Here is a 27,531-nt window from a genome sequence, read left to right as displayed (position 1 = left end):
GAGGAAATAGATGCAGAAATTCCCCAAAAATGGTAAATAAAGAATTAGGAAAGGTGGCAGGCTTGAGATATTACAGAATCTGCAAAGGGGAGAATCAGAATAGAGAGAAGGGGCTTACAGGTTGGGGACAGTGGACAGAGGCTTAGGAGCTGAACTGAAGGGATGTGGCTATAATTCAGGAACTAATCCAAACTGAGTAAAGCACACTGAGTACAAAGGGAAAATGAGGAATAAAAGGGAAGGCTTGAGGCAGGGTGCAGAAGCAGGTGGATGTTGGTCTAACATCCCTGCATGCTTCCTGGAATCTGGCTGCTTTTGAGTTCACATCTGTGACTAGCTTTGCAATTCTTTCTACATTGGCTCAGAACCTATGCATGCTGTGTATGGTGACTTTACTCATGTATGCCACTATGCACCATGCTGGACCTGTTCTGTTTGCAGATAATTGATGTCATTCCTTTCAGAAATGCATCCACATTTCCCAGGTGATTTGGTTAAACTCAGAGGAACATATTTGAAGCATCTCTCCATGAACCACCTCCAGGCCACTTTAAACATTATCCCAGTGGCATAAATTTCAATCGGAAAAACTAAATTTCAATGATTCTAAGAAAATGAACAGGCTCACTAAAGTGAGCTTAGGTCTCTTCTCCAGTGTCATGTGGCTCTTGGACATCTCTATTTTCTTAGAAATGACTCCTTCATGCTTTTACTTCGCTATTCCAGTCATCACTTTTCAGTCTCCATAACCACAGATCTATTCCCATTTGCACAAATGCCTGCCTCCACCTGTCCTCTTGTCACACCTACTTGGCACATCCACCCCCACCTGAGTCAGCCTAAGCACGTTTGCACCTGGAAACCAGCTGTACAGGTGGAGAACATCACATGACCAACTAGCTTAATGTCGTTTCAAATTTCAGGACTCCCTCTCTCACTAGAAATATTTCGCCTTTCCAATTACATCTCCACCATCCCCTAGCAACTATTTCAAACCTTCACACCTGCCCACAAGACTTCAGACTGCCAGCAATATCTTTGCTCTCAGTTGATGGATCTATCTCTTATTTCAGCTTAGATGGACAACCCACATAATCCATAAACTTACTTTGCCTCTGCACACACCTTCCTTTTCCTTTGAGATTGAAAGAGGCACCTTTCCCAACCTGTGGGTCAAGACCCCTTTGGGGGTCAAATGAACCTTCCATGGGGGTCTCTTGAGACCATAGAAAAACACAAATATTTACATCACGATCATAACAGTAACAAAATTACAGTTATGAAGTAGCAATGAGAATAATTTTGTGGTTGGGGGTCACCACAACATGAGTAACTGTATTAAAGAGTCATAGCATTGGGAAGGTTGAGAATCACTGGGCTAGATTAACAGTGATTCCATCCCTTGTACTTAGATATCCCTCTTCTATTGTCACCTCTACAGCATGCTCTTCTAGGATCTCTAGTGTACCACTCTTCACTACATAGCAGACATCAGTCCCAAGAATGTTCATTGTGGGCCACCCATGCTCCCTGAGTGTGTCTGCACTAGGCTGCTTCCTACCTCTTTGACTGATAAACTCATCATAAGTCTCTACCCTGCCTCTTGGGCTCAAATGTCCATGCTCAGGTCTCTCCTGTGCCTCCATCTTCAGTTATCAGCCCTAGGTCAGCAGCATGTTCTTCTGACTTCTCACCAGCTCCTTCCTACTGTCCCAAGGGGTCTCATCACCAACATTATTAGAGTTGACTCACCCTCTTCTCTTAGGTCATAAGAGAAATGCAAAGTCTCTCCTATCTGCAAATATGAATTATTGAAATCCCAAAGTTCTAAATGATCTTCCACTCATCTCTCTTCCTCGTGCCCCCTACTACATTAAACCAAGACCCAGACTTGAGACTTTCAGCATAGTGTGGGCTTTTAATCTCCCCTGGCCTGTGAAGAAGCTTCTTACTGGGCTTTCTGGTTTGGGGTAACTTTTCCCATCAGTCTGTCCTCCAGGCCATGACTCTAATATCTCTGTCATGTGAGCATTCCATTGTCCCTTATATGATTTCCAGTTACAACTGGAATGAGATATAAATAGGGTGGTCTAAATGCCTGTCTTTAGACTGGCCTTTCTAGCTCTTTGCAGGCATGCCAGTGTCATTCTTGACAGCTGACCCCTGATCCAACTCTTCCCCATGGGGATTCATAAACCATAGAAAACTAAGCACAATGACTAGGTGCATGCAGCACTTCTCTCATTAGACATTTTAACACAATCCACCCCGTCCAGAAATCCCCTCTCCCTTTGCCAGGCACCCCCTATCTGTCATTCAGACCCAAGGCCAAGGAAACAGTCTCCAGCTCCACAGGGTCAGGGAGGTGCTCTCTTCTCTCCTTATTCATCAATTATGGTACCCAAATGTTCATCTGTAACGCTAGCAGACTCCTGCAGTTCAGGGACTGAGTTCTGCCTACCTTTGTGTCCCTGATATCCAGCTCTGTGCTCTGTGTTCATTAAATAAGTTAATTAACAACCTAAACCAATTGGACCATCCCAACAGCTCCCCCTGCAGTCAACGATCAGCTCAGTTGTTCTCTTAGGTGTAAAAGATAACACAGACTTCGGAGTCAGCCGAGCATGGCCTTTCACTTGGCCTCAGAGCTTGCTAGCTATGTGACCCTGTTTAACGGTGCCTCTCAAACACTGACTTCCTCATCTGTGAAGTGGGCATAAGAGGAGTTATTGTACCATATAATTCTTATGATAAGTAAACAAAACAAAGAAATAAATAAAACAATTCAGTGAATGTTCAAAGTACTGTTTGCAGTCTCTTCCATGTAACTGGTCACTCACTGTCTAAGCAATGTGACCTGGTTCCTATTATTCTGGGATCTTTGGATGATGTACTGACTCCCACAAAGGAACCATTGGAAAAGATGCCCAACACTTTGAAAGCCTTCAGTGAATGCTCCTTTCCACCTCCATTGTGTATCTCCTCCTACAGTCATGGCTGGCTCCTAAAGGTAGCCAGGGCATATAAAGCAAGACACTGTAAAACCCAGTCCCATGGTTTGTCTACCTAAAGGACATACACATTCATTTCTCTCCTCTGTAACAGGAGACCAATCTGCTTTGCACTTAACTGCTGACAATTTTAAATAGAACTCATATTGTCTATTAATACAATTCTATGCACAGAGAAAGTTCTGCCAAAAGCAGCGTGTCGTTACCTTAGTTCTCCAATAAACTCAAAGGCCTGGAAATTATTTTATTCTCCTTTTTCTGGCTGGAGGTTTTGCACTATTAATGCGTGTCATTAATTTCATAACTATAAATGTAACTCAAACTTTCTTGGATCCTTATGCTCTGGCTTATTACTGTTTGACTGGCCAAGAAGCTGTACTGGGAAAAGATGAATAGAAACAGACAAAAAGAAACCTCAGAAAACAGGCACACTGGAGGACGCATTCTAGTTACAAAGCCGTATTATTATAGGGATGATACTATCAAAGATGCCTGAATTTATAAGGCCCTCTATGAATTGCAAGTTACTGTTACTATCACATTTTATCTGTCATTCATGACAGTCACATAGAGAGAGATTGCTACCATTGTTCAGAGGGTGAAACATATTCATTCAAGCAACTTGACTGAGAAAAGACAGTTTTTTGGCCAACATTTGCTTAATTGTGTGTACTTCGCTATTCCCCCTACTGTTCGGGCTGTGCCAAAGATTCCTGAAGATGTTGATCTTTAGAGTCTAAATCAGCTCCCGAGAGAAATACACTCAAAATGAAAACAGCAAAAGAAAACAACCCAAATAAGTGTCATTAGAGAAAATCTAGGTTGCACTCCGAACTTGCAGCAGCTCCTATTTGCTAGGCTCTTTCTACCAGTCTCTCACTCTCTACTAGGTATTTGGTATGAATTACCTAGAACGTCCACAGTCTCAGAAGTGGCCTGGCAATGATGTTCAACTAATTCACATATCTGGCCTTCACTGTTCCCATCTGTAGAATATACTATATCTATTGATTAGCATTATGAAATGGAGAGAAAGAGACAGACAGAGACAGACACACACACACACACACAGAGAGAGAGAGAGAGAGAGAGAGAGAGAGAGAGAGAGAGAGAGAGAGAGAGAGAGAGAGAGAGAGCACTCAATGTGCTTAGCTAGAGACCTTCTAGAGCTTGGAAACTACTGATCATTTAATTTTCATAGTTAGGAAAGATACAGAAAAACTAAAGTGTGTTTCTTATATGCATTCTCTACCTCTTACAGCTCTGGGTCATGTCACCTGCACTGTAGAATTTGATTAAAGAAGGAGCATAACATAATGGTCAAACAATGGGCTTTGGAAGCCAACAAATTGAATCATAATCTAGCTCAGATTGTGGAAATTTGACTGTTCTCTTCCCCTTTGTTTTCTCATTTACAAAATAGGCATCATAACACTAGTAATATCATAAAGTTTTTTGTAAATTAAAGGGTCATGAGGACTAGAGGTGGGTTCACTGGGCAAAGTGCTTCCTGAGCAAGTATTGAGGAGTTGACTTCAGATCCCCAACACCCATATAAAGCCAGCACACATCTGTCACCACAGAGCTGAGGACTGAAGAAGACAAGAGGATCCCTGGCACTTATTCTGCCGATCTAGTTGAAACAGTGAGCTCCAGACGCAGTGAAACATCTATCTCAAAAAACAAGGTGGGGAGTAGTAGAGGAAGACACTTGATAGGAACCTCTGAGTTCCATAGATTCACACACACACACACACACACCCCACATACACCCACACCATACACACATACCCCACACACCACATATACACACACACATGCACCACACACACCATATACACACATGCGCGTGCACATGCCACACACACCATACACACACACCCCACATCCCTACACACACCATACACACCCACACACACACTATACACACACCCCACACCCCTACACATACCACACACACATACACACCATACACACACACCAAACATGCACACACACACACACACACACACATCCCACAAACACATGCATGACATGCATGAAAGGCCACATATCTAAAGTTCTCTTAGACTTACAGGAAGCATTTGATGAATGATGACTTTAATAACTCACAGACACACTGAGGATAGGGAGAGTATTAACATTAACTCCAACCTACTGGGGTCTAAGAAACATATAGAATAAGAATGATGTTTCAAGGTTGGCCAGAGTTTCAGAACTAAATCAGTCTCATGGTTAAAGTTACCCACCCCCCAATATGCAACACCCACCCCAAAGGTTCCATTATTGACCTTTGTTATGCTCCAGAAAGCAGGAAGCTACCAATTCTTGATCTCCCCTGATTGCAACACTTACCCTATTCATATATATATAACTACATGCTTCTCTCTTGATGTTAATTTGGACCTTACATGTGTGTGCCTCTGATCCCAATCCCCATAGGTTAGAGCATTGTTCCATGGAAGTCAACCCCCACACTTTTGAATCTTCATCTAGTCTCAATTAATCCTGACTGCAATTGCTAATGAAACCCAAATTTTGCTGTGTGGGTTCAAGTGACCATACTGAATGCTCTAAGTGAAGTGAAATGTGCAGTATTGGCAGAAGAACTTTGAACATGTCTCTTGTCATCTGTGAAGCTTGCTGTTATCACCTATGAAATGCCCATGCTTTCCATTTTTAGACAATGGCCCTTGGGATGTGATAGTCAAAACTGATAGTGACCCTCTTTTACATGCTGTAATCTGCCAGCCCAAAGGAGGTAGGAAACCAGCACTAAGCATCAGTGTTCTTCAAAGTTAAACACTGCTAAGAGAGAGGCCATTCCACAACTCCAAGGGCATAAGCATCGAGTCACTCATGTCTTCTGCACTCTGAGCATTTGTCTGTGCTTCCAACAGGCTTTTCCACAAGGAGAGAAATCCAGATGGCTCACCCCCTGCTCTTTCCTTCTCTAGTCCCCCTCAGTCTTTCTAATTTGCAGGATTATAATTCAAATGGCAGCAATATGGACTCTAAAGATGCTATGGATATGGCAATGATGAGTTCTGTAACAGTTTTAAAAAGACAATGGGTAGATGGCAGACCAGATGGCAGAGCCATGAGCAATGAAGAAGTAGTTTCTGCAGGGGTGGGGACTCATTTACTTCCTCAGATTGTCAGACAGCAGAAGCTGATTGGTTTTGCAGGAAGAATGGAGACCTGATTAGGAGACTGATTTGCATACAGCCCCGAGGGAGATCGCTTCTCTGAGATCCAGAGAAAAAGGAAGAGACCCTGTGCCTGTGCCCTTCTTGAGAAAACACTGCAGCCAGTCCTCTGCACAGGGACTGGGACTCCTGAGATGGGCTTTCATGATGAACCTCTGGCTACTTTCACTGCCAACATGCAAAGGAAGCACATTTCTATCACACCATGTCATGGAAAGGAAATGAACTTTGAACTGCAATCTAGGCTCTGTCATCTTGGTCAAGTCACCAATCACCTAAATCCTCAGTGTCCTTATATGTAACTGGCACAGGAGGAAATGGTGATACTAATTATCTTGACTATTAAAAAGTAATCAATGTAATTAACATAAAGGCCATAACTGAAGCAAAATGATTAGCATTATTATTGTTTTATAAAATATGGGAAGTACTTCAAGATATATCCATATATACACTTACAATGGCTCTATGATATGAAAATAGAACTAATAATTGCTATACACACACACACACTGAAGGAGACTATTTGGAAAGAGAATGAGAGGAGAAGAGGAAGGGGAAAAGGAGAGGGTAATGGTAGTAAATCTGGCCAAAGTACATTATAATATACTTGAACAAAATGCTGTCAAGACATATCTGTGCAACAACTGGATGCTAATAAATTTCTGAGGAAAGGTCTGGGGTAGCCATAACTCTGGTCTTCAGAGTCTAAGATGTATACATTCAGTTCTTAAAGCTCAGGGATCGACACTGGAGTATGCTACCTCTCTGCTTCTGCTCCTCTTGTTGGTCCAAGCTAGGTGGTGATGCCAGGGGGGACGGGGAAGGTAGGGCATCTGCCAGAAGTTCAGCTGAGAAAATCCAACTGCAGCCCCAGAAGGTACTGCCAGTCACTTGCAGCAGGAGCAGATTGCTGGGTCCCTGTTCTGTCAAGGACAAATGTCCTTCCTGTGTCTGTGGTAAATCACAGACACTGATAGCACCGTGGTAAGAACATGGTGAACATCTTCAGAAAGCCAGCAGTGGGGTCTTGGTGCCTGTGGGATGGGAAAATGCAGATATCGCTGCCCAGTGAGCTAGGAAATGAAGTAGGGCAGGGCAGTGGTGGTGCACAGCTTTAGTCCCAGCACTCCGGAGGGAGGCAGAAACAGGTGGGTCTCTGTGAGTTCAAGGCCAGTCCAGTCTGTAGAGCAAGTTCTAGAACAGGCAGAGCTATACATGGAAACCCTGTCTTAGGGGGAAAAAAGGAAAATGACGTAGGCAACAAAAGGCCTCCTGTGTCTGTGGCTCAGTGAACTCTGTGGGACTGTGGTGCCTCTGTGGGAGTCCTGTGGGAGCTATAAGTTTGGAGTCACAGATCTGAATTTGAATACTTCATCAGCTGTTTGTAAGAAATGTCATTGGTATCTTCAAGTCAGCACTACTTAAGTATAGTTGGAGACTGCCACCTACTTCATAACATGCAGCTAATTGGAGTCACAAATATGAAAGACCATTATTTAACGTTTGATGTGGACTCAATGCTCAGCACATGTATCCTGTGTGTTCTGTATTGTGTTCTGAGGGCCAGGATCATTAAATCCCACCTTTTACTCAACTCACTTTCAAACTTCTTTTAGAAATATAATATTGTATTTTCTCCAAATGACAGCTTAGACACACAGATGGAGAGAGGGGGGGGAGGGAGGGAGGGAGGGAGGAACAGACAGAGAACAAATAGAACTCTGCCACTTCTGCTTGTCTAGACTCTGCCTCCTTCATCCCTTCACTCACCCAGAGTCCCCTGTAGCAGTCTGAGTTCAGCATGAACACACCATCCCAGGGAACTTAGAGAAAACTTTGACTAAAGGCCAAGTGACTCTTTTCTCTCCCTCCTTCTTTCTCTCCCAATCCTGTTCTTTCTCCTCTAGCTTTCTCTTTCCTCCTTCCCTCCCCTCCCTTTCTTCTGTGGTTGAGATAAGGAATGTCTCCCAAAAGCGACTGCTTGGTCCTCAGCAAGACATTACTTTGAAATGGTAAAACCTTTAAGAAGTGGAGCCTCACAGTGATTCTGAAGGTCACTGGGAGTGTGCTCCTGATAGAAATGGTGGTACCTGGTCCCTTCCTCTTTCTCCTTCTACTCCCTACCTATGAAGAAGGTAATTTTGTTCTGCCACATCCTCCCACCATGACACGCTACATCATGATAAGTCCAAAGAAAGGATAAGTCGATAACAGACTGGAATCTTCAAAGCTGAGCGAACACAAAACTTTCCTCTTCATACACTGATTATCTCAGGTATTTGATACTGTTCTAGCTTACTTCTCTGTTACTGTGCGGAAATCTTTATCAAAAGACCATCATTGAGAGAAGGCAAGGAAGGAACATGGAGGCAAGAACTTGACCTCAAAGGAAGGCTTGTTTGGCTTGGCTTCTCATACAATTCATGCCTACATGCCTTGGGGTAGCACTGCTCACAGTGCACTGTGCCCTCCCACATCAATTGTTAATCAAGAAAATGTCCCCACAGACAATCTGATGGGGGCAATTCCTCAGTTGCCCTTCCCTCTTCCCAGGTAACTCTACTTTGTGCCAAGCTCCCAAAAACCACCCAGGCACAGATACAATGATGGAAATATGACTGACACAGTCTCTGTCTTGCCTTCGTTCCTCTCTCCCTTCTTCCTTCTTTCCCACCCCTCCAGCCCTCATCAGCCCCTCGCCCTGCTCAGAGACACTTATTTCTTTGGAATCCTCCTCAACACAGAAGAGTTGATGACCCTGTCAGAAAATCTAAATGGTTTTCATTTGTCTGTTCAGAAGTTTCTAGAAATACTTCTGACTGAGAGGCTCTTTGAATAATTTACTCATCTGGGGTCATTTAAATAATCTTATTCACTCATTTTCATAATTGATGGCAATGGAAGACTATGCAGGGAGCAGCTTTTGTCTCACATTTGTACTTTCTGTCAGTATAATTGTGCCCCCATCACCCTCAGGCAGTTTCTGAGTTAAGTAGAAGTGAATGCTGCCACGACATTGTGATTGTACCAAGGTATAGGATCCCAGTCTGCCTTTACCACTCTATGACCTTGGACAAATGGCTCTACCCATGTAGCTTCCATTTTCCCTCCTGTAACATTAGCAAGGAACTGGCAGCATGTAAGTCAATTTTCTAAGTATTAAATATAGTAATTGTTCTGAAAACTCTATGAAAATGTGTGGTCATTGTGTCCCTCTTAGAGATATGAAAATGAAGAGAACAGTGTAAGATCAAAACAACATATTATAGTAAAAGTATACCATTGTCCATGGTGTATTTCAGAGCTCAACTAGTGATGGGTGCTGATATCAAGATTAACAGTGGTAGGTTCTCTTTTAGGGCCTCCTACCCGTGAAACCACATGTTCTTTACCCTGATAAAGAATCCAGGTGTAGGTTTTATCTTGTGTAGCAGACCGCAAATCCAATCAGAAAATTATTGGTTACTTCCATGATATCCATGCCACTATTACACCAGTAGGTGTTTCTTGGCAAGTTGATCATTGCAGTAGATTAGGAGTTCAAAACTTAATAAGATGGATGGTTGCTTTTCTCCTCTAGTAGTTTGCATAGTACATTCCAGTACCATGAAAATTAGTCAGTAGTGATGAAGATTCTAGGTGAGTTTAAACTTGATTTCTCCATGTTCTCTCACTCAAGTCTGTGGTGTCTTCACCAGTAGGGTTTTACTGTCAAATCCCATCAGACAACAAAGATCAATCAATAACTTGTAATGTTTAGGTATCTATGGGACCTCAGTGGCCAACAACTCTATTTCCAGCATTGAACTTTTTCTTTGTTAGTTTGTGGTGTTTAGTAAGGGCATTGTTGCCCCCATTAAAAGGCAATTCTACAGTAGCAGATTTCGATATGACTTTTTTGAAAGGTCTTTGTTTAATGTTAGATGAGAGCTTACTACATTATTCTGCTAAATGGATACATTATTAAACAGACTCAAATGACTAACCTTTACACCCATAAGTTAGTGTATACCTCAGCCCTCATTGGAAAAGGGTTTTTGTTCTTGTTTTTGTTTTGCAGCAGATTGTGATTAACACAGATCCACAACTGATCAAGGGGTAGAGAATAAGAGCGTTCAGAGTACTGGGGCCTAAATGGTACATCTATATTTCACCCTCTCTTCCTCTCTTCCTAATGCTCAAGAGTCACAGAGGAAAAGGGACAGAAGAACTATAAAAGCAAGAAGGAGTAAGTGGCTATAAGACAACAGTGTTTTCAGGACACAAAGGGGCTGTTGCATATATGAACTCACAGTGATTATGATAGAATGCATAAAAACTGTGCCAGCTCAAGCCAGACAAAATTCCAGAGTAGTAAGGGGAGGTAGTCACAGAGTCCCACCCCTTGTCATGGAGCTATTGGCAATTTATAGATACTAAAAGAGAAAGAATGTATTTTCTTTAAAGGTATATCCACAGTTGTTTGTGTTCCAGTAGAAGGCCATATATTCAAGAGTTAAGTATGATTTAAATATATGAAATTCTTAAAGAACTAATAAAAATAAAAATTATCCACACATCAGCATTGGTCATCATTAGTCTACATCAACACCACCATCATATTCAGCAGCAGCAACATTACCATCATCATTCATTATCAACCTCACATAGCTATCACTACCGTTATCACCCATCTTTATCATTAACAAACCTATCACAGCATGTTCTCACAGAGATACCTTTTCTGTGAACTGCATTGTTTTGTTGCTGTTTTAACTTTTGGAATCTAGAAAAATTTTAGCATAATGTGTAGGATGCCATGGGCTCAACATCAGTTTGAGGTGGGTTAAAACTATAGATACAAAATAATTTAAAACAGGAATAAAGAAAGTAAGTAAAACAACTTGTATAAAACCATAACATATATACCAATAGAAGAAGGCAATTCTTATTCTAGCTGGACAAGTTAATTTACAGAGATCCACTGTGCCTTCCTTCCTGTGACCTGACATATTGTACTAGGTAGGTATTTAAAATAGTTCCTGTGCATGACTCTGGGGAAGACAGATGATAATTTTAAATCTTTTGTAATGACTTAACTTTCCCTCTCTGGCTCACATCATTTGAGAAACTTAATGATCATTATATAAGGAAACAAATTAAATTCCATAAGACTTCACTAAGGTTGTGATATTACCAAACTCAGTTTACAAAAAGGGCTTTAAATATGGATTTGGGCAAAGGAAGATGTGTTCTTGAATCCGGTTTGCAAGTATTTTATTGAGTATTTTTGCATCAATGTTCATGAGGGAAATTGGTCTATAGTTCTCTTTCTTAGTTGTGTCTTTGTGTGGCTTGGGTATCAAGGTAATTGTAGCCTCGTAGAAAGAGTTTGGCAGTGAGCCTCCTGCTTCTATAGTGTGGAATACTTTGACGAGTATTGGAATGAGCTCTTCTTTGAATTTCTGGTAGAATTCTGCACTGAAGCCATCTGGGCCTGGGCTTTTTTTGTTTGGGAGACTTTTGATGACTGCTTCTATTTCATTAGTGGTTATAGGTCTGTTTAGATTATTTATCTGTTCTTGATTTAGTTTTGGCAAGTGATATCTATCCAGGAAATTGTCCATTTCCTTTAAATTTTCAAATTTTGTGGAGTACAGATTTTCAAAGTATGCCCTGATGATTCTCTTGATTTCCTCAGAGTCTGTTGTTATGTCCCCTTTCTCATCCCTGATTTCGTTAATTAGCATGTTCTCTCTCTGTCTTTTGGTTAGTTTGGACAGAGGTTTGTCTATTTTGTTGATTTTCTCAAAGAACCAACTCTTTGTTTCATTGATTCTTCTCAATGTTTCCTGGTTTCTACTTGATTGATTTCAGCCCTCAATTTGATTATTTCCTGGCGTCTGCTCCTCCTGGGGGAGTTTGCTTCTTTTTGTTCTAGAACATTCAGCTGTGCTATTAATTCTCTAGTATGACTGTTCTCCAGTTTTTTCATGTGGGCACTTAGTGCCACACACCTATGAACACCTGATTTTTGACAAAGAAGCTAAAACTGTACAGTGGAAAAAAGAAAGCATCTTCAACAAATGGTGCTGGCATAACTGGGTAGTGGTATGCAGAAGACTGCAGATAGATCCATGTTTATCGCCTTGTACAAAACTTAAGTCCAAATGGATCAAAGATCTCAACATACATCCAGCCACACTGAAACTTTTAGAAGAGAAAGTGGGAGATACTCTTCAACGAGTTGGTACAGGAGACCACTTCCTAAACATAACACCAGTGGCACAGGCACTGAGATCAACAATTAACAAATGGGACCTTCTGAAACTAAAAAGCTTCTGTAAGGCAAAGGACACAATCAAAAAGACAAAAAGGCAGGCCACAGAATGGGAAAAGATATTCACTAACCCTACATCTGACAGAGGGCTAATCTCCAAAATTTACAAAGAACTCAAGAAACAAGTCTCCAAAACACCAAAGGATCCACTTGAAAGGTGGGGTACAGAGCTAAATAGAGAATTCTCAGTAGAGGAGGCTAAAATGGCCAAGAGACACTTAAGAAAGTGCTCAACATCCTTAGCCATCAGGGAAATGCAAATCAAAACAACTCTGAGATACCATCTTACTCCTGTCAGAATGGCTAGAATCAAAAACACCGAAGACAATTTATGCTGGAGGGGATGTCGAGAGAGAGGAACACTCCTCCACTGCTGGTGGGAATGCCGACTCATACAGCCTCTTTGGAAATCAGTATGGAGATTCCTCAGGAAAATGGGAATTAATCTACCACTAGACCCAGCAATTCCACTCTTAGGCATTTATCCAAATGAGGCAGGTTCATACAACAAGGGCATCTGCTCCACTATGTTCATAGCTGCATTGTTTGTAATAGCCAGAACCTGGAAGCAACCTAGATGCCCCTCAACTGAAGAGTGGATAGAGAAAATGTGGTACATTTACACAATGGAGTATTACTCAGCAGAAAAAAACAATGGAATCTTGAAATTCGCAGGGAAATGGATAGCACTGGAAGAAACCATCCTGAGTGAGGTAACCCAGTCGCAAAAAGACAAACATGGTATGTACTCACTCATATATGGATTTTAGATATGGATCAGGATAGTGCCAGTCTGCACTTCCACAGATAGAGAGTCTGGGAAACAGGAAAGAACCTAAAAGATATGCATATATGCATAGTACCCAAGAGAAGAGGATGGAGACAAGATCCTCTGAATGGATGGGGAACAGGGCGAGGGGGGGGGTAGTGGGACCTGGGAAGAATAGAGGGGGTAAAGAGGAAGGGAGTTGGTCATGGGGGAACAGGAAGTTGAGGGGGTGGGGGTAGAATAGGGGGAAGAGGGAATCATAGGATCGAAGACAGATCAGGCACCAGAGTGACCTCGAGTGATCTAAAGGTATAACATCAATTGGCAAGCTAAGCAATAGTGGAAGGACAACCTCGAATGCCCATTCCTGATAATGAACTTGATGTCTATAACTATCCGGGAGCCTACATCCTGGGACTGATGGAAGCAGAGGCAAACACACAACTAAGCACTGAACTGAACCCAAGGAACCCAGTGACAGAGAGAGAGGAATGATGAGCAAATTGGCAAAGAATGGGCTGGCAAAACCAGCAGAGACAGCTGATCTGAACAGGGGAGTGCTCTTGGACCCCAGACCGACAGTGGGGAGGCCAGAATGGGACTGATCTGGACCCCCCAAATGTGAGTGTCAGTGAGAAGGCCTGGACAACCTATGGGGCTCTGAGCTGTGGATCAGTGTCTATCCCTGGTATACAATCTGTCTTCATGTGCCTATAGCACAAAGAGAGATGCTCTCTCAGCCTGGACTCTTAGGGTAGTGCCTTGACCCTACCAAGAGTAAAATGATAGACTCTAGACATCCCCTATGTGGAAGGATTTGGCAATAGGGTGGGAGGGAGGGTGGAAGAGGAGTGCGGGAGGAGGGGAGGGAGAGGGAACTGGGATTGACATGTAAAACAAGCTATTTAAAATTAAAATTAAAAAAAATTCCATATTAAAAAAAATAATAAAGAGTCACTGGGACAACCAGAAAAAAAAAACACCCTTCTGTTCTTAAATCTGGAAAACAGAAAAACTCAAGTAGCTCGTAAACTCCTCTCCCTTTAAACGACTGCTCATCAAAACCATGAACTCACAACTCCATTTTCTTTAAATGGCCCTCTAGAAAATTGCTCAAAGATTCATGCAAACTATCATTTCTGTTTAAAGAGTGAATGTTATTGAGCCATTCTTAGAATTCTTTGTCACAATTTCTAAATAGAACTTGGGTGTGTTTCCCTTTGAATATTAGTTTGAGGTGTTTCAACTGTTTCAGTTTGTGAGCATGAGTCTCTTATCAGCTTCTGAAGTCCACATCTTGCTTATTCTCTGAGACCCTGTCCAGAGGAGAAGCGTTCTGTATAGATGCCCTTAATTTTTCTGCCTCACACACATCTTCTCTGAGACCTTGGAGTCACTTCTCCACATCCGCAGCATACCTCATGCTCTGCTCCAGTTCAGAGCACATACCCCAGAGCCCTGTTAGATTCCAAGTCTCTTAAAGGCCAGATGTTTTATCAGTTTTTCAACCCTCAGTGAAGATGTGCATACAGATGGTGTTCAAAAAATGCCCGAGGAAATGAATGTGCATACGTAAGGGTCAAATGTTCCCATTCACTTACTCCTGGTTATGTGGGGGAAAGATTTAACTGAGATGATTATTTGATAAATAAATATCACTTCATTTAGCCTTATTAGTAACTGTCTAATTTCTCAGATTGCATTCAACATGCAGCAGAAGCTGGGGTTGTTGGTGCCAGCTTGTAATTCCAGTGGGCAAACAAAGATGGGTCTCTGCAGTTGGCAGCTAGCCAGGCTAGTGAGACATTCTGTCACATAAAAAAAAGGTGGGTGGTGCCTGAGGAAAGGCACCCAAGTTTGACCTCTGGCCTCAGGATGCACACACGCATACACATAGGTGCATGTGTGCACACTCTTGCATATGTACCCTCCACACACAGACTCAACAAGATTCTAATTTCCTTCCTTCTTTTTCCACATTTGGCCTAAGAATCTGAGCAGAATCTTCCAGAGCAGAAAAAGAGACAAAGGCCAAGAAGCAAGGCTCTTAATAAGATCTCTGATCTAGATGATCTTGGAATCATGGGGGCATTGCGTGTCTGCAGCAGTGCCTCCTCATCTTTCGTGACCATAGGAACCCCTAGGGAAGCACATAAAAGCTGCAGATGCAGATTCGGACATGGTTGGCAGCAGAGCTAATGCCTTTACCTCTCTCCTTGTCTGGTTCTAAAAGAGCCCAAGGAACTGCACTTGTAAAAAACAAAATGACCACTATGACCCCTCCTCACTGGGCATGTTCCTGGATATGAGTCCCATTCAGTCTCCTCTCCATCCTGTGAGTGTTTGTTGAACATCTATAGATGGATACCAAATAAGGGATAGTAAGAAAAATGGAAATGTAAACATAAATACAGAATGCCTGTAGTGATGACTGTAATCAGAATTCATATTTGACCTACAAGCTGCTGTTGTTGACATACACACAATCCATGTGTTGTTCTACCCATTGTCATTTACTGATTTCCTCATAACTAAGACTTTCCTTCATGCTTTGTTTTTTAAATATTCATAGGAATATTTGTGTGTACAAGCCAAGTACAATGTTTATACAAATATTCCAGTTCTTGAGAAAGATGACTCTTCTTGAAGAATATTGAACACACACACACACACACTTTCTCAAGAGTTCTATGACTCCAACCCTAGAATGAACATGATAGTGGATATGGGAATTGATGGACAGAAAGGGGAGTGTACATACAGTGATTGAATGGAGCCACAGTACTCTTAAAGGGGTGGATAAGAGAACAGAGAACAGATCTGTAATGGGTCTGGGGGTATGGCTGTGATAGAAAGGAAAATGTCTACTATGCTGTAGTATTGTAGGGTAATTATGACTGACAATAATTAGCTGTATATTTCAAAATAGCTAACGGATAGGATTTTGAATTTTCTAAAACAAAGAAATGATGAATGGATTTGTTAATTACCTGAGCAGATCATTACACATGGTATATGTGTATTGAAATATCACTCTGTATTGTATATACGTATACAATTATTATGTAGCAATTAAAATTTAAAGACTAGGGATGTAATTTGGTTGGTAGAGTGCTTGATGGGCATGTTCAAGGTCTTGGGCTTAATCACCAGTATTGAAAAAAAAGAAATGAAAATAACACTATCATATTAGGCCAGACATGGTGGATGGTGCTTGAAACCCAGCTGCATCTTGAGTGTGAGGTTATTCTAGACTATATGAGACCTTGTTTCAAAATAAACTAAGTTTGGGTTGGGAAATGACTCAGTACTGTAACACTTGCCTACCATGAGTGAGGTCTTAGGTTCAATCCATCATACCACCAAAAAAGCTATTAAAATAATATCCACACTATATACATCATTATGCACATCAAAATACTACAACCATCCATAGATTCAAACCAAGCTTAGCTTTTTTATCTCTTTAACAAAATCCCCAATGTAGGGGTGGGGAGATTATTAAGTGGGTAAAAGCATCTGTTTCCAAGCCAGATGACCTAAGTTCTACTCCCAGGTCCGATATGGTAGAAGGAGAGAACCAACCCATATAAATTGTTCTCTGACATCCTTACCCCCACAAACATGCAGCAAATAAGTACATGTGTTAATTTTTTAAATTGTTTATACCAGAAATTCTACAAGTGGCCCCTATTTCATTCTGTGTAAGACACACAAGACAGGGCACAACCCCTTCCTTAATGACCCAAATTGGAAGATACAAGGCTATGAGACATAATGAATATTTCTAACTCTCATTCTAGTTAGCTGGCTTTTGTTGAATCTTCTGCATCTAGTAAGAAAAATGAACATAAGTGTGGGAGGTAAAGCTCCCAGTCCTTCTCCTCTAAATAATCCGCTACCTTATTGGTCATGATGCAGTGTTGGGAAGTACGGCCCTTTGGATCAATGGAACCTACGTTTGCTTCTGCTTTTGTCATACGCTAGCTGGAAGATCTTCATCAGGTCACTAGGCCCTCTGATCTTGAATTTACATGTCTTAAATAAGAATAAAAAACCTACTTTGGATGGATTTTTTGAAACACCTACATGAGATTATGAGTGTAAAATTCTCAGTCTAGTTCTTGGTGCAGAATAGCTCTTAACAAATGGCAAGTGAAGTCATCACGACTAACAGATTTAGTGGGGCCCATCTGTGCCCTTGTACAAATGCTTCTGATGGAGCTGAAGAAACAAATGAAATGAGCAGATCTTTCCCTGAGTGGGCTTCTAGTCTAAGTAGAGATTAATATGCACACAAGCAATCACACAAAGCACACTGCTGACCCATGTGGCTCTGCAGAAACAGTGCAAAAGACCTAACCCACCTTGAACCATCCAGATGCACGGTTGCTTCAAAAGGGATGCATTCCTGACAAAGAAGGAAGAATGTTCAATGGTACAGGATCATTGGAGAGTCCAGAGGAAGCAGACCACAGCTGAAATATGAGGGCTTGCAGAACATTGGGAGAAGAACACAACTCTGCAGACTCAGCAAGCAAGCCCATGGGGAAAGGGAGAAGGTGGCAGCCTTGACTTTGCTTAAGAGTTGTGTCTACGTATTGCACTCAGAGGAGCACTCTGTAGACACCGCAGTAGACTAGGAGAAAGCCATGAAGGAGGGAAGGATATGGAAGTGTCTGTGTAAGGCAACCAAAGCTTAAGTTTAGAAACAAGAGTCATAAGAATGGGGAGAAAATCTGATCTTTCAGGTCAAGGACAATGGGAAATTTCCTTCAAGAATTAGTGAGGTTCTCCACTGTCAGTCATGATGAGAGTCTCTCCTTTCATTAGTATCACTGTCACAATTAGGATTTCTGTTATGATGAGGGTCTCCCCTATCAGTGAGGATCACCCTTGTCAAGTGAGGGTCTCTCCATCATAACAATATTCTCCCCTATCATAATAAAATTCTCCCCCATAATAATAAGAGTCTCCCCATCAAAATGAGGGTTTTCTCCCCTTCATAATGAAGGTCCCCTCTCTTCTCAGAAATATCATCTTTGAATCTTCTGAAAGGAATAAAGTATTTGCTTTACTTTAACATGTGTTGGTTTTTATATGTGATATTAAACTTCAAAACTTTTTATTAAACATCTCCTTAAATCTCTCTTGCAATCTATATTCCTTTTCTTTCTAGCCTGGCATATATTGCTAGGCTGAATTTCACCTTTCTAGAACATTCATAAGTATGAAAACAACATTTCGTACCACCGATTGACTGAATTTTATTTATTAATTTAAAAATATAAAGATTGTATGTATGTATGCATGTGTGTGTGTTTACAAACATCTATCTTTTCATTTAAATACTATTAAAACCTTAAGTAGTTAACAAAATTGTTCTAAAAGCTTTGGGAGTAGTTAATAAGAAAATGGTTCAGCCTAATGAAATGCAATTTATCAGTAAGCCCAATCTAAAGTTCCCATCATCAGAATGACTTGACCCAGATGATTAGGCCAAGGTCATTTCCTCTATGTGATTGATATTATAGTCAGTAGAATACAGATAGCACTTTACTAAGGTTGGCTCATTTATAAACTGAATGAAGATGTTGCTATCTGTAGCCTTCATATTTAATGGAATATTAGTCATGGAATGCGCACATGGGATGTTGGTTGTCGTGGACTGATTGTCCATTGGATCTCATGTGAGGTGTTGTTTTCAAACATTTCTAAAAGCCCTGGCCTGACCAAGCTCCACAATGAGCAGAAAAATATAGAGACAATGGCCCAGAAAGTCTGATTTGCAATAGAAAGCTTGCTTAGCTCCAGGTTCTGGGGAGGTGTATTGGCTTAGAAGAATCCATGCCAGCCACACACAAAGGCCCAGCAAATACCAGCACCCCTCTGAGAGCCCTTACTGTTTTTCATAAAACCCTCATTTCATGCACTGCTTGCAGTGACACCACTGGGTGATCGTAAGATGAAAAGAACATGCCTCTCTGTCCCAGAATACCAACCCGTCCTGTCAGCCCTGTGACTCTGGTGACCTACTGGAGCAGCATGGTGCTCTGGGAAGCTCAGGCAGAACATGCCTGGTGTTTTCCTGCTCCGTTGGTTTCCTTGTCCTAGAGACAGAAGCACAGGGAGTTATTTCTGAAACCCTGGATCCCCTGTGTGCCAGGAGAATAGACCACTGACAGGAAGTATTTGGACATGCTAAGCTCAACTGGGCAGCGACTCCCTGAGCTGCATTTAAGGGCGATTGCTGTATCTCAACAGGAATATGAGGTTATACAAAGTATTCAAAAGCATTTTTGTACCTGGAAGTTGAGAACGTCAAAGGCATCTTTCTTTCATTTGATGTTACCACCTGTATTGCAGTGACATCCTTGTAAGCTTGCTCCTTGGCATATGAACCCAATCCAAAAGCAGCACAGAAATTCCACAGGTGTAAGTCAATTCCAGTCCCAAGTCTGGATTATCAAGCTCAATCAAGGAGAATGATTTTGAAGCTCAAAAATGTCCTCTAGGTTATGCTAACAACCTCCCAACTCAACAACATGCACAAAACAAACCTTCCTATTTTGGTTTTGCAGGTGACTATGGAAGGAAAACCTGGGAAATGGGGAAGGAATAAAAGAAGAGATACACAAAAGGCAAACAGAATGTCAAGTCCCAGATGCATTAGGAACACCATACACTGATGGAGTCATAAGACACTTAACATGGTGAGTGACAGTTTATCAGAAGGAAGGGAAGAGAAAGCACTGGATGGAAAATCAGAAGATAATATTTTATTCCCTGTAGGCATACAGAAGCATAAAGACTCCCATCTCATCCACATCTACCCTCTTCAATCACCTGCCTTAAGTATAGAAATTATCCTCTAACTTAGCGATAGATTCCAAGGATCAAAACAGTGTCAGGCACGGGGAAGGCATGTATTCATTTGTTAAATGAATACACAGTGTTTTCAGGCATATGTTTGGCAAATCATCAAGAGGAAAAGCAGAGCAAATCAATGAGCACTAAATGAGGACTATTGTTATTCCAGGTAATGTTAGGCCCTGAAGGGGTCATTGCATATGAATCATCAGTAAAATCTGTTGGTAAATTGTTCTGAGTATCCTAGTCTATAGAACTTAATTTTTTAAGTTGGACACAAAGAAATGCAGTGAGTGAACAGAACTCTTGCCATAGCTGGATGCATTCTGAGAAATGTTCAAGATGAAAATTCTCTGTGTTTCTTTCTTGGCAACAATCTTTTCTTAAGACAGCAACCAGTATTCTGCAGTCAGACCTTATTAGAATGTTTTACCTCCTTTTGAACTTCATATAAAATGAATTACAATATTTTGTTTTCTATCTTCTTTGGTTCAACATAATGCTTTTTAGTTATCCCAATCAATATACATATTAGCAATTCCTTCCTTCTTATTCATTGAGAAGCAATCAATTTTGTGAATATACCATGTTCTATTTACTCATTTCCTTATAAATATATCTCTGGTTATTTCTGATGTCTGCTTTATGAATGAAATTATATTAGCATTATCATACATATGTATATTTGGATGTATACATACATCTCATTAGTACTGTAACTAGAGATGGTACTCCTGGGTGGTAATGTCTGTGTGTATTATGTATGTTTCTCTTTATAAAACCCAGGCCAAACAATTGCCCTTGTTGGTGTTAATTTAGATTCTCACCTGTAATGTATAAGACTCTCTTCCCCCACTAGGAAATAATACTGTCAATATTTACATAAATACCCACTAAGTGGGTATGAACCTGGATCCTTAAAATTATTTTAATTTGCCTGACCCTATGATGGGGGTATAATCAGGAGTAGAACACTTGCCTAGCATGTCAAACCAACCCCCCCCACACAAATACCTATATTTCCCTCAAGATCAGTGATTAAGCCGTTTCCTGAATGTATCAACATTTGAACAGTAACTTTATGAAGTATCTAAGACAATTTCTATTTTATTAATAATGTTGATCTTTTTATTACCGATTTGTAAGTTTTTATACATTCTAAATATGTATTCTTCATAACATACATGTATTATCTCTTCCAATTTGTATTTTGTCTTTTTCATTTCCAAAAATGCTTTTATATAAGCAAAGTATTTCTTTATTTTGAAAGATTGCAGTTTTATGCTTATTGAATGCTTAAGAAATATGTTGTCAGACTAAGTCAGTTATATCTAGGAATATATATTACTACATATGCATGTAACAACAATTAATGAAAAAAAGATGCTATGAATTCAAAAGAGAGATAGGAGGTATATATGGGAGGGTTTGGACAGAGTATTGGGAAGGGAACACTGTGCATTTTCAGAACTGTCTTCACTATTTCAACACTAAATAAAGTATTAGCTGTAAGGTGTCTTGTGGATAGGATATGGCAACTGCCCTCATGATTTCATAGCAGCTGTGGTTGCCTGCACAAGGCCAAACCATTCAACAGCCCATCCTGGATGGGGGAAGGGCTCGTGAGCTCCCACCCCTAACTGAAGAGTCACTGAAAATTGATGGCAGCTGGGGGATGGGGAGTCAGTTTTCTTTAGGCGTGTAGTCCCATGGATGTGTATAGGAGCAGCACTAATTGGGTTCAGTAGGCAATAAAAATTAAAGTAAATAATAAATAAAGTTAAAAACAAGACATGAAGTTGAGACAAAGACATGTAGGGTGATCTAAGAGAATCTGGAGGGGTTGGGGTGAATATGATCAAAATACATTTCATTCATGTATGGCCTTCTTAAAGAATGAAAATAATATTATATTTAAAAAGATACTAGCTAAAGCATTCTTATAGGCAGCCTTCATCAGATAAAGGAATTGGCCTTCTTATCAAGATGGATAGTGAATTTTGTCAAATGTGTTTGCTGCATCTGTTGAAATAACTATATAATTTCCCCTTTATTCAGTTAATATGGTAAATTACATCAATTTAGTTTTTGAATGTGAAGCCAATAATGCATTCCTAAAATAAATCCCTTTTCTCTATGATGCATTATCTTTTTAGGGAACATTATTGCCTGCCATTAGTAGGATGGTGAAAAATTGTGTACATTGCTGTTACTTATTTTTTAAACATTTGGTTGAATTCACAGTGAAGTCATCTGCTTTGAAGAGTTTCTTCCTAACACCACAGTAGAAAATGGGAGCAATACAAATAGATTACATTTTCCCACCAAAAAGGGAAGGTTTTCTGTTATACATTCAACTTCTTAGCAAATACAAACTATTCGGATGACTGAATTCTTCCCTTGTCAGCTTGGGAAAATCGTGTTTCCTGAAGTATTTTCCCATTTTACAACACTGTCAAATTTATTGGCATGAATTGTATGTGATATTGTTTGTTCTTTATTACCTAGAATCAATGTCTGTAGTGGTATCACCTTTGTGTTCCAGTATTAATTATTTGGGTTTCCCTTTTTGCATATTCACTGTTGCTATGGATTTTATCAATGTTTATCCTAAAGGTTGTGTTCTAAACTGTTGACTGTTAATCTTATATCTATTATTTTTCTTCTGCATAGTTTGGGCTCTTTTTCTAGTTTTCTGTGTACTGTGAGACAGAGAGACAGAGATACAAGGTCAGGATCTTACTGTGCAGTCTGATATGGTTGTGGTTTGCAATCCCTCTGGCTCAGCCTTCAGTGCTGACATTATAGAGATATGTCACTATCTCTCTTTTGCAGGATAAATTACAGACTTTACAATTTGTCTTTTTAAAAGATCTATTGTATTTTTACTTATGTACATTTATCTGTATCTGTGTGAATGTATGCCATGAGTGGATACCCAAGGAAGTCAGTGGAAAGGGACTGTATGGCCTGGAGCTGGAGCTACAAACAGTTACAATCCATCAACTATGAGTGCTGGGAGCTGGACCCCAGTCCTCTGGAAGAACATCAAGTGCTCTTAACTGCAGATCCATCGCCCCAGCTCCACAAATTCCCTTTTATTGTAATGAATTGCAGCAATAAATTTCCCTCCTAACACATATTCAGCTTTACCCTTCCAGTTTTGATAAGTTGTGTTTTCATTACCATTCTGTTCAAAATATTTTCTAATATCTTTTTTATTTCTCCTTTAGCCTAAAATTTAAGTAGAAGTGTGTCATAATTTACAAACATGCATTTTCTGGATATATCTTTATTGCTGTATTTCATTTGAATACTGCTGTTATTAAAGGGTTCGTTCCATTCCATTTCAATTTTTGCCAAATATGAGACTCGTTTTATATTCTAAAACACTAGTGAACTTTTCACATGTTCTTGAAGGAGCACATATTTTGTAGCTGACGAATGTAGAAGGCAAATTTTTCCTGAGCTGCCTTGTCACCCTTTAGGAGTCTCACTGAGCCTGTAAAGGCTATGCTCCTGTTTATAGAGTGTTTTCTCCAAATCCCCTCCCCGTACCTTCCTTCTCTCTAGGCTCTCTGACACCTCCATTTGATGTGCAAAGCAAAGATAAACTCTAAGATGTTAATATCATTTAGAAATTAGACATACTAGTCAACAATATCATTTTATATTTTGGTCTTTTTAAATTTTATTTTTATTTGTGACTCACTAAGACCAATTAATGCTACCTATATATGCATGGGTGTGCTGAGGTCCACTGGGGTATGGGCAAGCTACTAGTGACCACATTCCAAAAGAAAAGTGACTCTCCCTTTCCCAGGATCTATCAATGCCAATAGCTCCTCCACTAGAGGTATAGGGCCTCCGGAGCCTCCCCTCATCCGTGCTGGGCTTTTAACCATCTTTATCTTATGCAGAGTTCATGCAGGCAGCCAGGCTACTGTGAGTTTATGTGTACAACAGCCGTGATTCAAATTCAGAAGACCACCTCTTGCAGGACTCTTCTCTCTCCTCTAGCCCTTATGCTTTCTCTGCCTGTTCTTGCATGATGTGCCTTGGGCTTTGATCCTTTTATTTTATTCCATATGCAATAGCATGGGATTGACTTGGTACTTGGGATATGGAGGAAGGTGTGCCACCGAGACAGGTATCACTGTATCTCTGAGTGCTTAGTGAATTCTATGAAGTCCCTCTTCTGTGACACGGGATGTGCCAGTATATGGGGCAATTTTTTTTCTTTATATGTTGATGTTTCAGAGCTAATATGCAATACTTTACATGTGCTTTGTGAGACTTACATGTTCTCTCTCCTCAATACAATTTACAGAAAGCAACAGCAGGGACACATTGGAGTTTTGAAGACTAGTTTATTTAAAGTAAAAGACTAAGCAAATTAAAATACAAGGTGCTCGCAAAATAGCAAATAGTGAGCATGGTACATGCTTAGAAGATTCAAGACAATCAATGTGACCTTTGCTCTAGTGGACATTCCGGTTGCTTTTCAGTAGCTAGAGCTTAACCATCTTTAAACTGTCCTGAATCTGTCCAGAACGATGCCTTCTGGGACCTGAGAGCAGCACATAACTATAAGTGTATTCCTACACATTCCCATACATTTGCACCTGCCTGATTCTCCATCCCTGGGCATTGGAAGGAAGCTCAGAGCCACTGCACAGAAAATGCTCTGGGAGAAGGTGTTTCCCCCTCTACCCCCTGCATTCTGCACACACTCACCTTTTCCCACTCTCGGTCCTTGTTCAGCACAATCACCACAAGCCTGGGGTGCACCTGATAGCCTTCTTCAGTGAAGGACAAGTCTTTGCCATCCCATGTCACGTTGACCATAAATCTAGATGGAGGAAAAGAGAAAGACACATTTTAGGGAAGACTTAAAGAGGCATCTGACAAATGAGTGTGTGCTGCCACCAGCTCCATATTACAGTATGAACATGAATAATCATTGTTTACCTTCATATAGAACCTCCAACTTGGGGACCTATCAGGGCCTAGGGAGGCACTGCTAACTACACACACTCCGATCTACCAGCCTGGACTCAGTCTCAGAATTCTGGTCCTGTACATAAGCATTAATAATCAACCGTTGAACACTTTTGACTACCAAATCATTGACCTGGGTTCACATGTCTTTTTTAAAAGATTTATTTATTTATTATGTGCAGTGTTCTGCCTGCATGTATGCCTGCAGGCCAGAAGAGGGCACCAGATCTCACTACAGATGGTTGTAAGTCACATGTGGTAGCTGGGAATTGAACTCAGGACTTCTGGAAGAGCTATCAGTGCTCTTAATCACTGAGCCATCTCTCCAGCCCCACATGTCATCTTTTATGAGAATCTGAATGCATTATCCTTCTCCCCCACCCCGTGTGCATGCGCGCGTGCTTGTACATGTGGATGCCCACACACATGTGTGTGACCACAGAGGCTGGAAGAAAAAAGGCATTGGATTCCACAGAGCAGGAACTGTAGGTAGCGAATTCAGGTCCTCAGCAGGAACATGAAACCCTTTTAACTGATGAGGCCTCTCTCTAGCCATGCATGTTCTAGTATCTCCCCATAGGTTCCCCAGAAGGAAACTGCTTCCTCATAAACCACACAGATTTAGCTTCAAAGCAATGATAGCCCATCTGTTTATTACTCATTCAGCTAATATTTATTTGCTACCTGTCAGGGCTTAGCTAGTTGGGTGGAAACAGATGTGATCCATGCTCTCATGAGGTTTATAGTCTAGAGGAGAGGACAGATATTAGCTGATTAACAGCAAATCTCTGACACGCTACAAGAAAAGGGATATGGGTTGGAGGAAATGTCTCAGTTGGCAAAGCATTTGCTATGTAAACATTAGGACCTGAGTTCACCCTGCATCCTGGGAAAAGGCTGTGTGTGGGTGCACATGCCTGTGACCCCAGTGCTGCAGCAGCAGAGCTACAATGATCCCATGGCTGATGGCCAGGTAATATGGCTTAGATATGATGTCCAGGGTCAGTGAGAGAGTCTGTCTCAAAAAAAGTAATGTGGAGAGCAACTGAGGAAGATGCCCAGCATTATTCTTTGCCTCTATACTCTCTATATCTCCCTTCCTCTCCCCCAATCTCTCCTTTTTAAAGAATGGAAAATAAAGAAAGTTATATTTATATTATAGGAAACCAAGAAGAAGAAGGAGAAGGAGAGGAAAAGGAGGAGGAGGAGGAGGCAGAAGAAGAAGAAGAAGAAGAAGAAGAAGAAGAAGAAGAAGAAGAAGAAGAAGAAGAAGAAGAAGAAGAAGAAGAAGAAAGACTCAGGAAATATATTTTGTATATTTTGATCTAAAGGGGTAAGTTAGCATTGACAATGGAAAAGAAAATGGGAATAGACTAACAGATCAAGGTGTGCAAATGTTTGTGGTAATGCAAGACACAGAAAAAAATAACTGAAGTTGAAGCAGAGACAGAAAGAGAAGTGTGACATTAGGAAATATTGAGGTGGTGAATGAAGCAGTGTTGAGTTTTGTTGGCCATGTTCAATTGTGTCTTTATCTTACAATGAGAAGCCATTGAAGGGTTTTAATCAAGGGAGTGCATCATACTTTGTTAATATCATTGTAGGGTAGTATAGAGAATAGATAAGAAAACTAGAAAGATGCTATTTACAGGGCTATACTTTTCCTTCAACCAAGATGGAAGACAAGGGTAGCTTTTATCATGATGGTTGCCAAAGAAGGAGAGAAGGAGAAAACAGAAGAAGAGCAGCAGAGGTATAAAGAAAATGGAAAACTAGCAGGATTCTGAGCTGGGTTCGAGGTAAGGATGAAGTAGCAAGTCACCAAGGACAAAATCAACTCTGACCTGAGTATGTTTATTACAGGGAACATCTGTCTGCTTGATGGTACTTGTTCACTCTCTATTTTGCTCCTCCAAATTCTCTTGCATGTGATCAAGTTGAACTCCAATGGGAATATACAGCACAGCTCACCCACCAGAACTAAGATGAAAAGGTGCCCCAGGGGTTCTATATCTCCATGAACCTTTTGATAGATAGCTGTGATGTTAAATATGTCTAAGGGCCCTCAGTTTGCCCCAGCAGGTAAAGAGACTTGCTGGAATGGGACCCATGTAGTAGAAGGAAATAAGCAACTCTTGAAAGTTTTCCTCTGACCTCCACACACTATGACATGTGTGCACCCACATGTGCACTCAATAAAATGTGAAAAATATTTAAGAAAACATGACTTTTCACCTTCTATAGTGCAGAAATGACCACACATAAGAGACCAGAGCTCCTTGGGAAAGTTGAAAAAACAGGGGAACTGGTGAGAGGAGTTGTGCTGTGTATCCATCCCGTGGGCCACCT

The 27,531-nt window shown here is 40.8% G+C and overlaps 1 protein-coding gene across 1 annotated transcript in view; it reads right to left on the bottom strand.

Annotated features, from left to right (window-relative positions):
* The window catches only part of Grin2a (glutamate ionotropic receptor NMDA type subunit 2A), a 422,446-nt gene that overhangs the window by 128,074 nt on the left and 266,841 nt on the right, over positions 1 to 27,531 (bottom strand). The window contains exon 5 of the mRNA XM_005084556.4: positions 24,919 to 25,033. Within this exon, the coding sequence (XP_005084613.1) occupies positions 24,919 to 25,033 (115 nt within the window). The remainder of the gene's footprint in view (positions 1 to 24,918; positions 25,034 to 27,531) is intronic.

The sequence above is a fragment of the Mesocricetus auratus genome, unplaced genomic scaffold (assembly GCF_017639785.1).
Source record: "Mesocricetus auratus isolate SY011 unplaced genomic scaffold, BCM_Maur_2.0 Super-Scaffold_100007, whole genome shotgun sequence".
Lineage (NCBI taxonomy): Eukaryota > Metazoa > Chordata > Mammalia > Rodentia > Cricetidae > Mesocricetus > Mesocricetus auratus.
The sequence above is the reverse complement of the archived record's forward strand: the minus strand, read 5'-3'. Positions and strand labels throughout refer to the sequence as shown.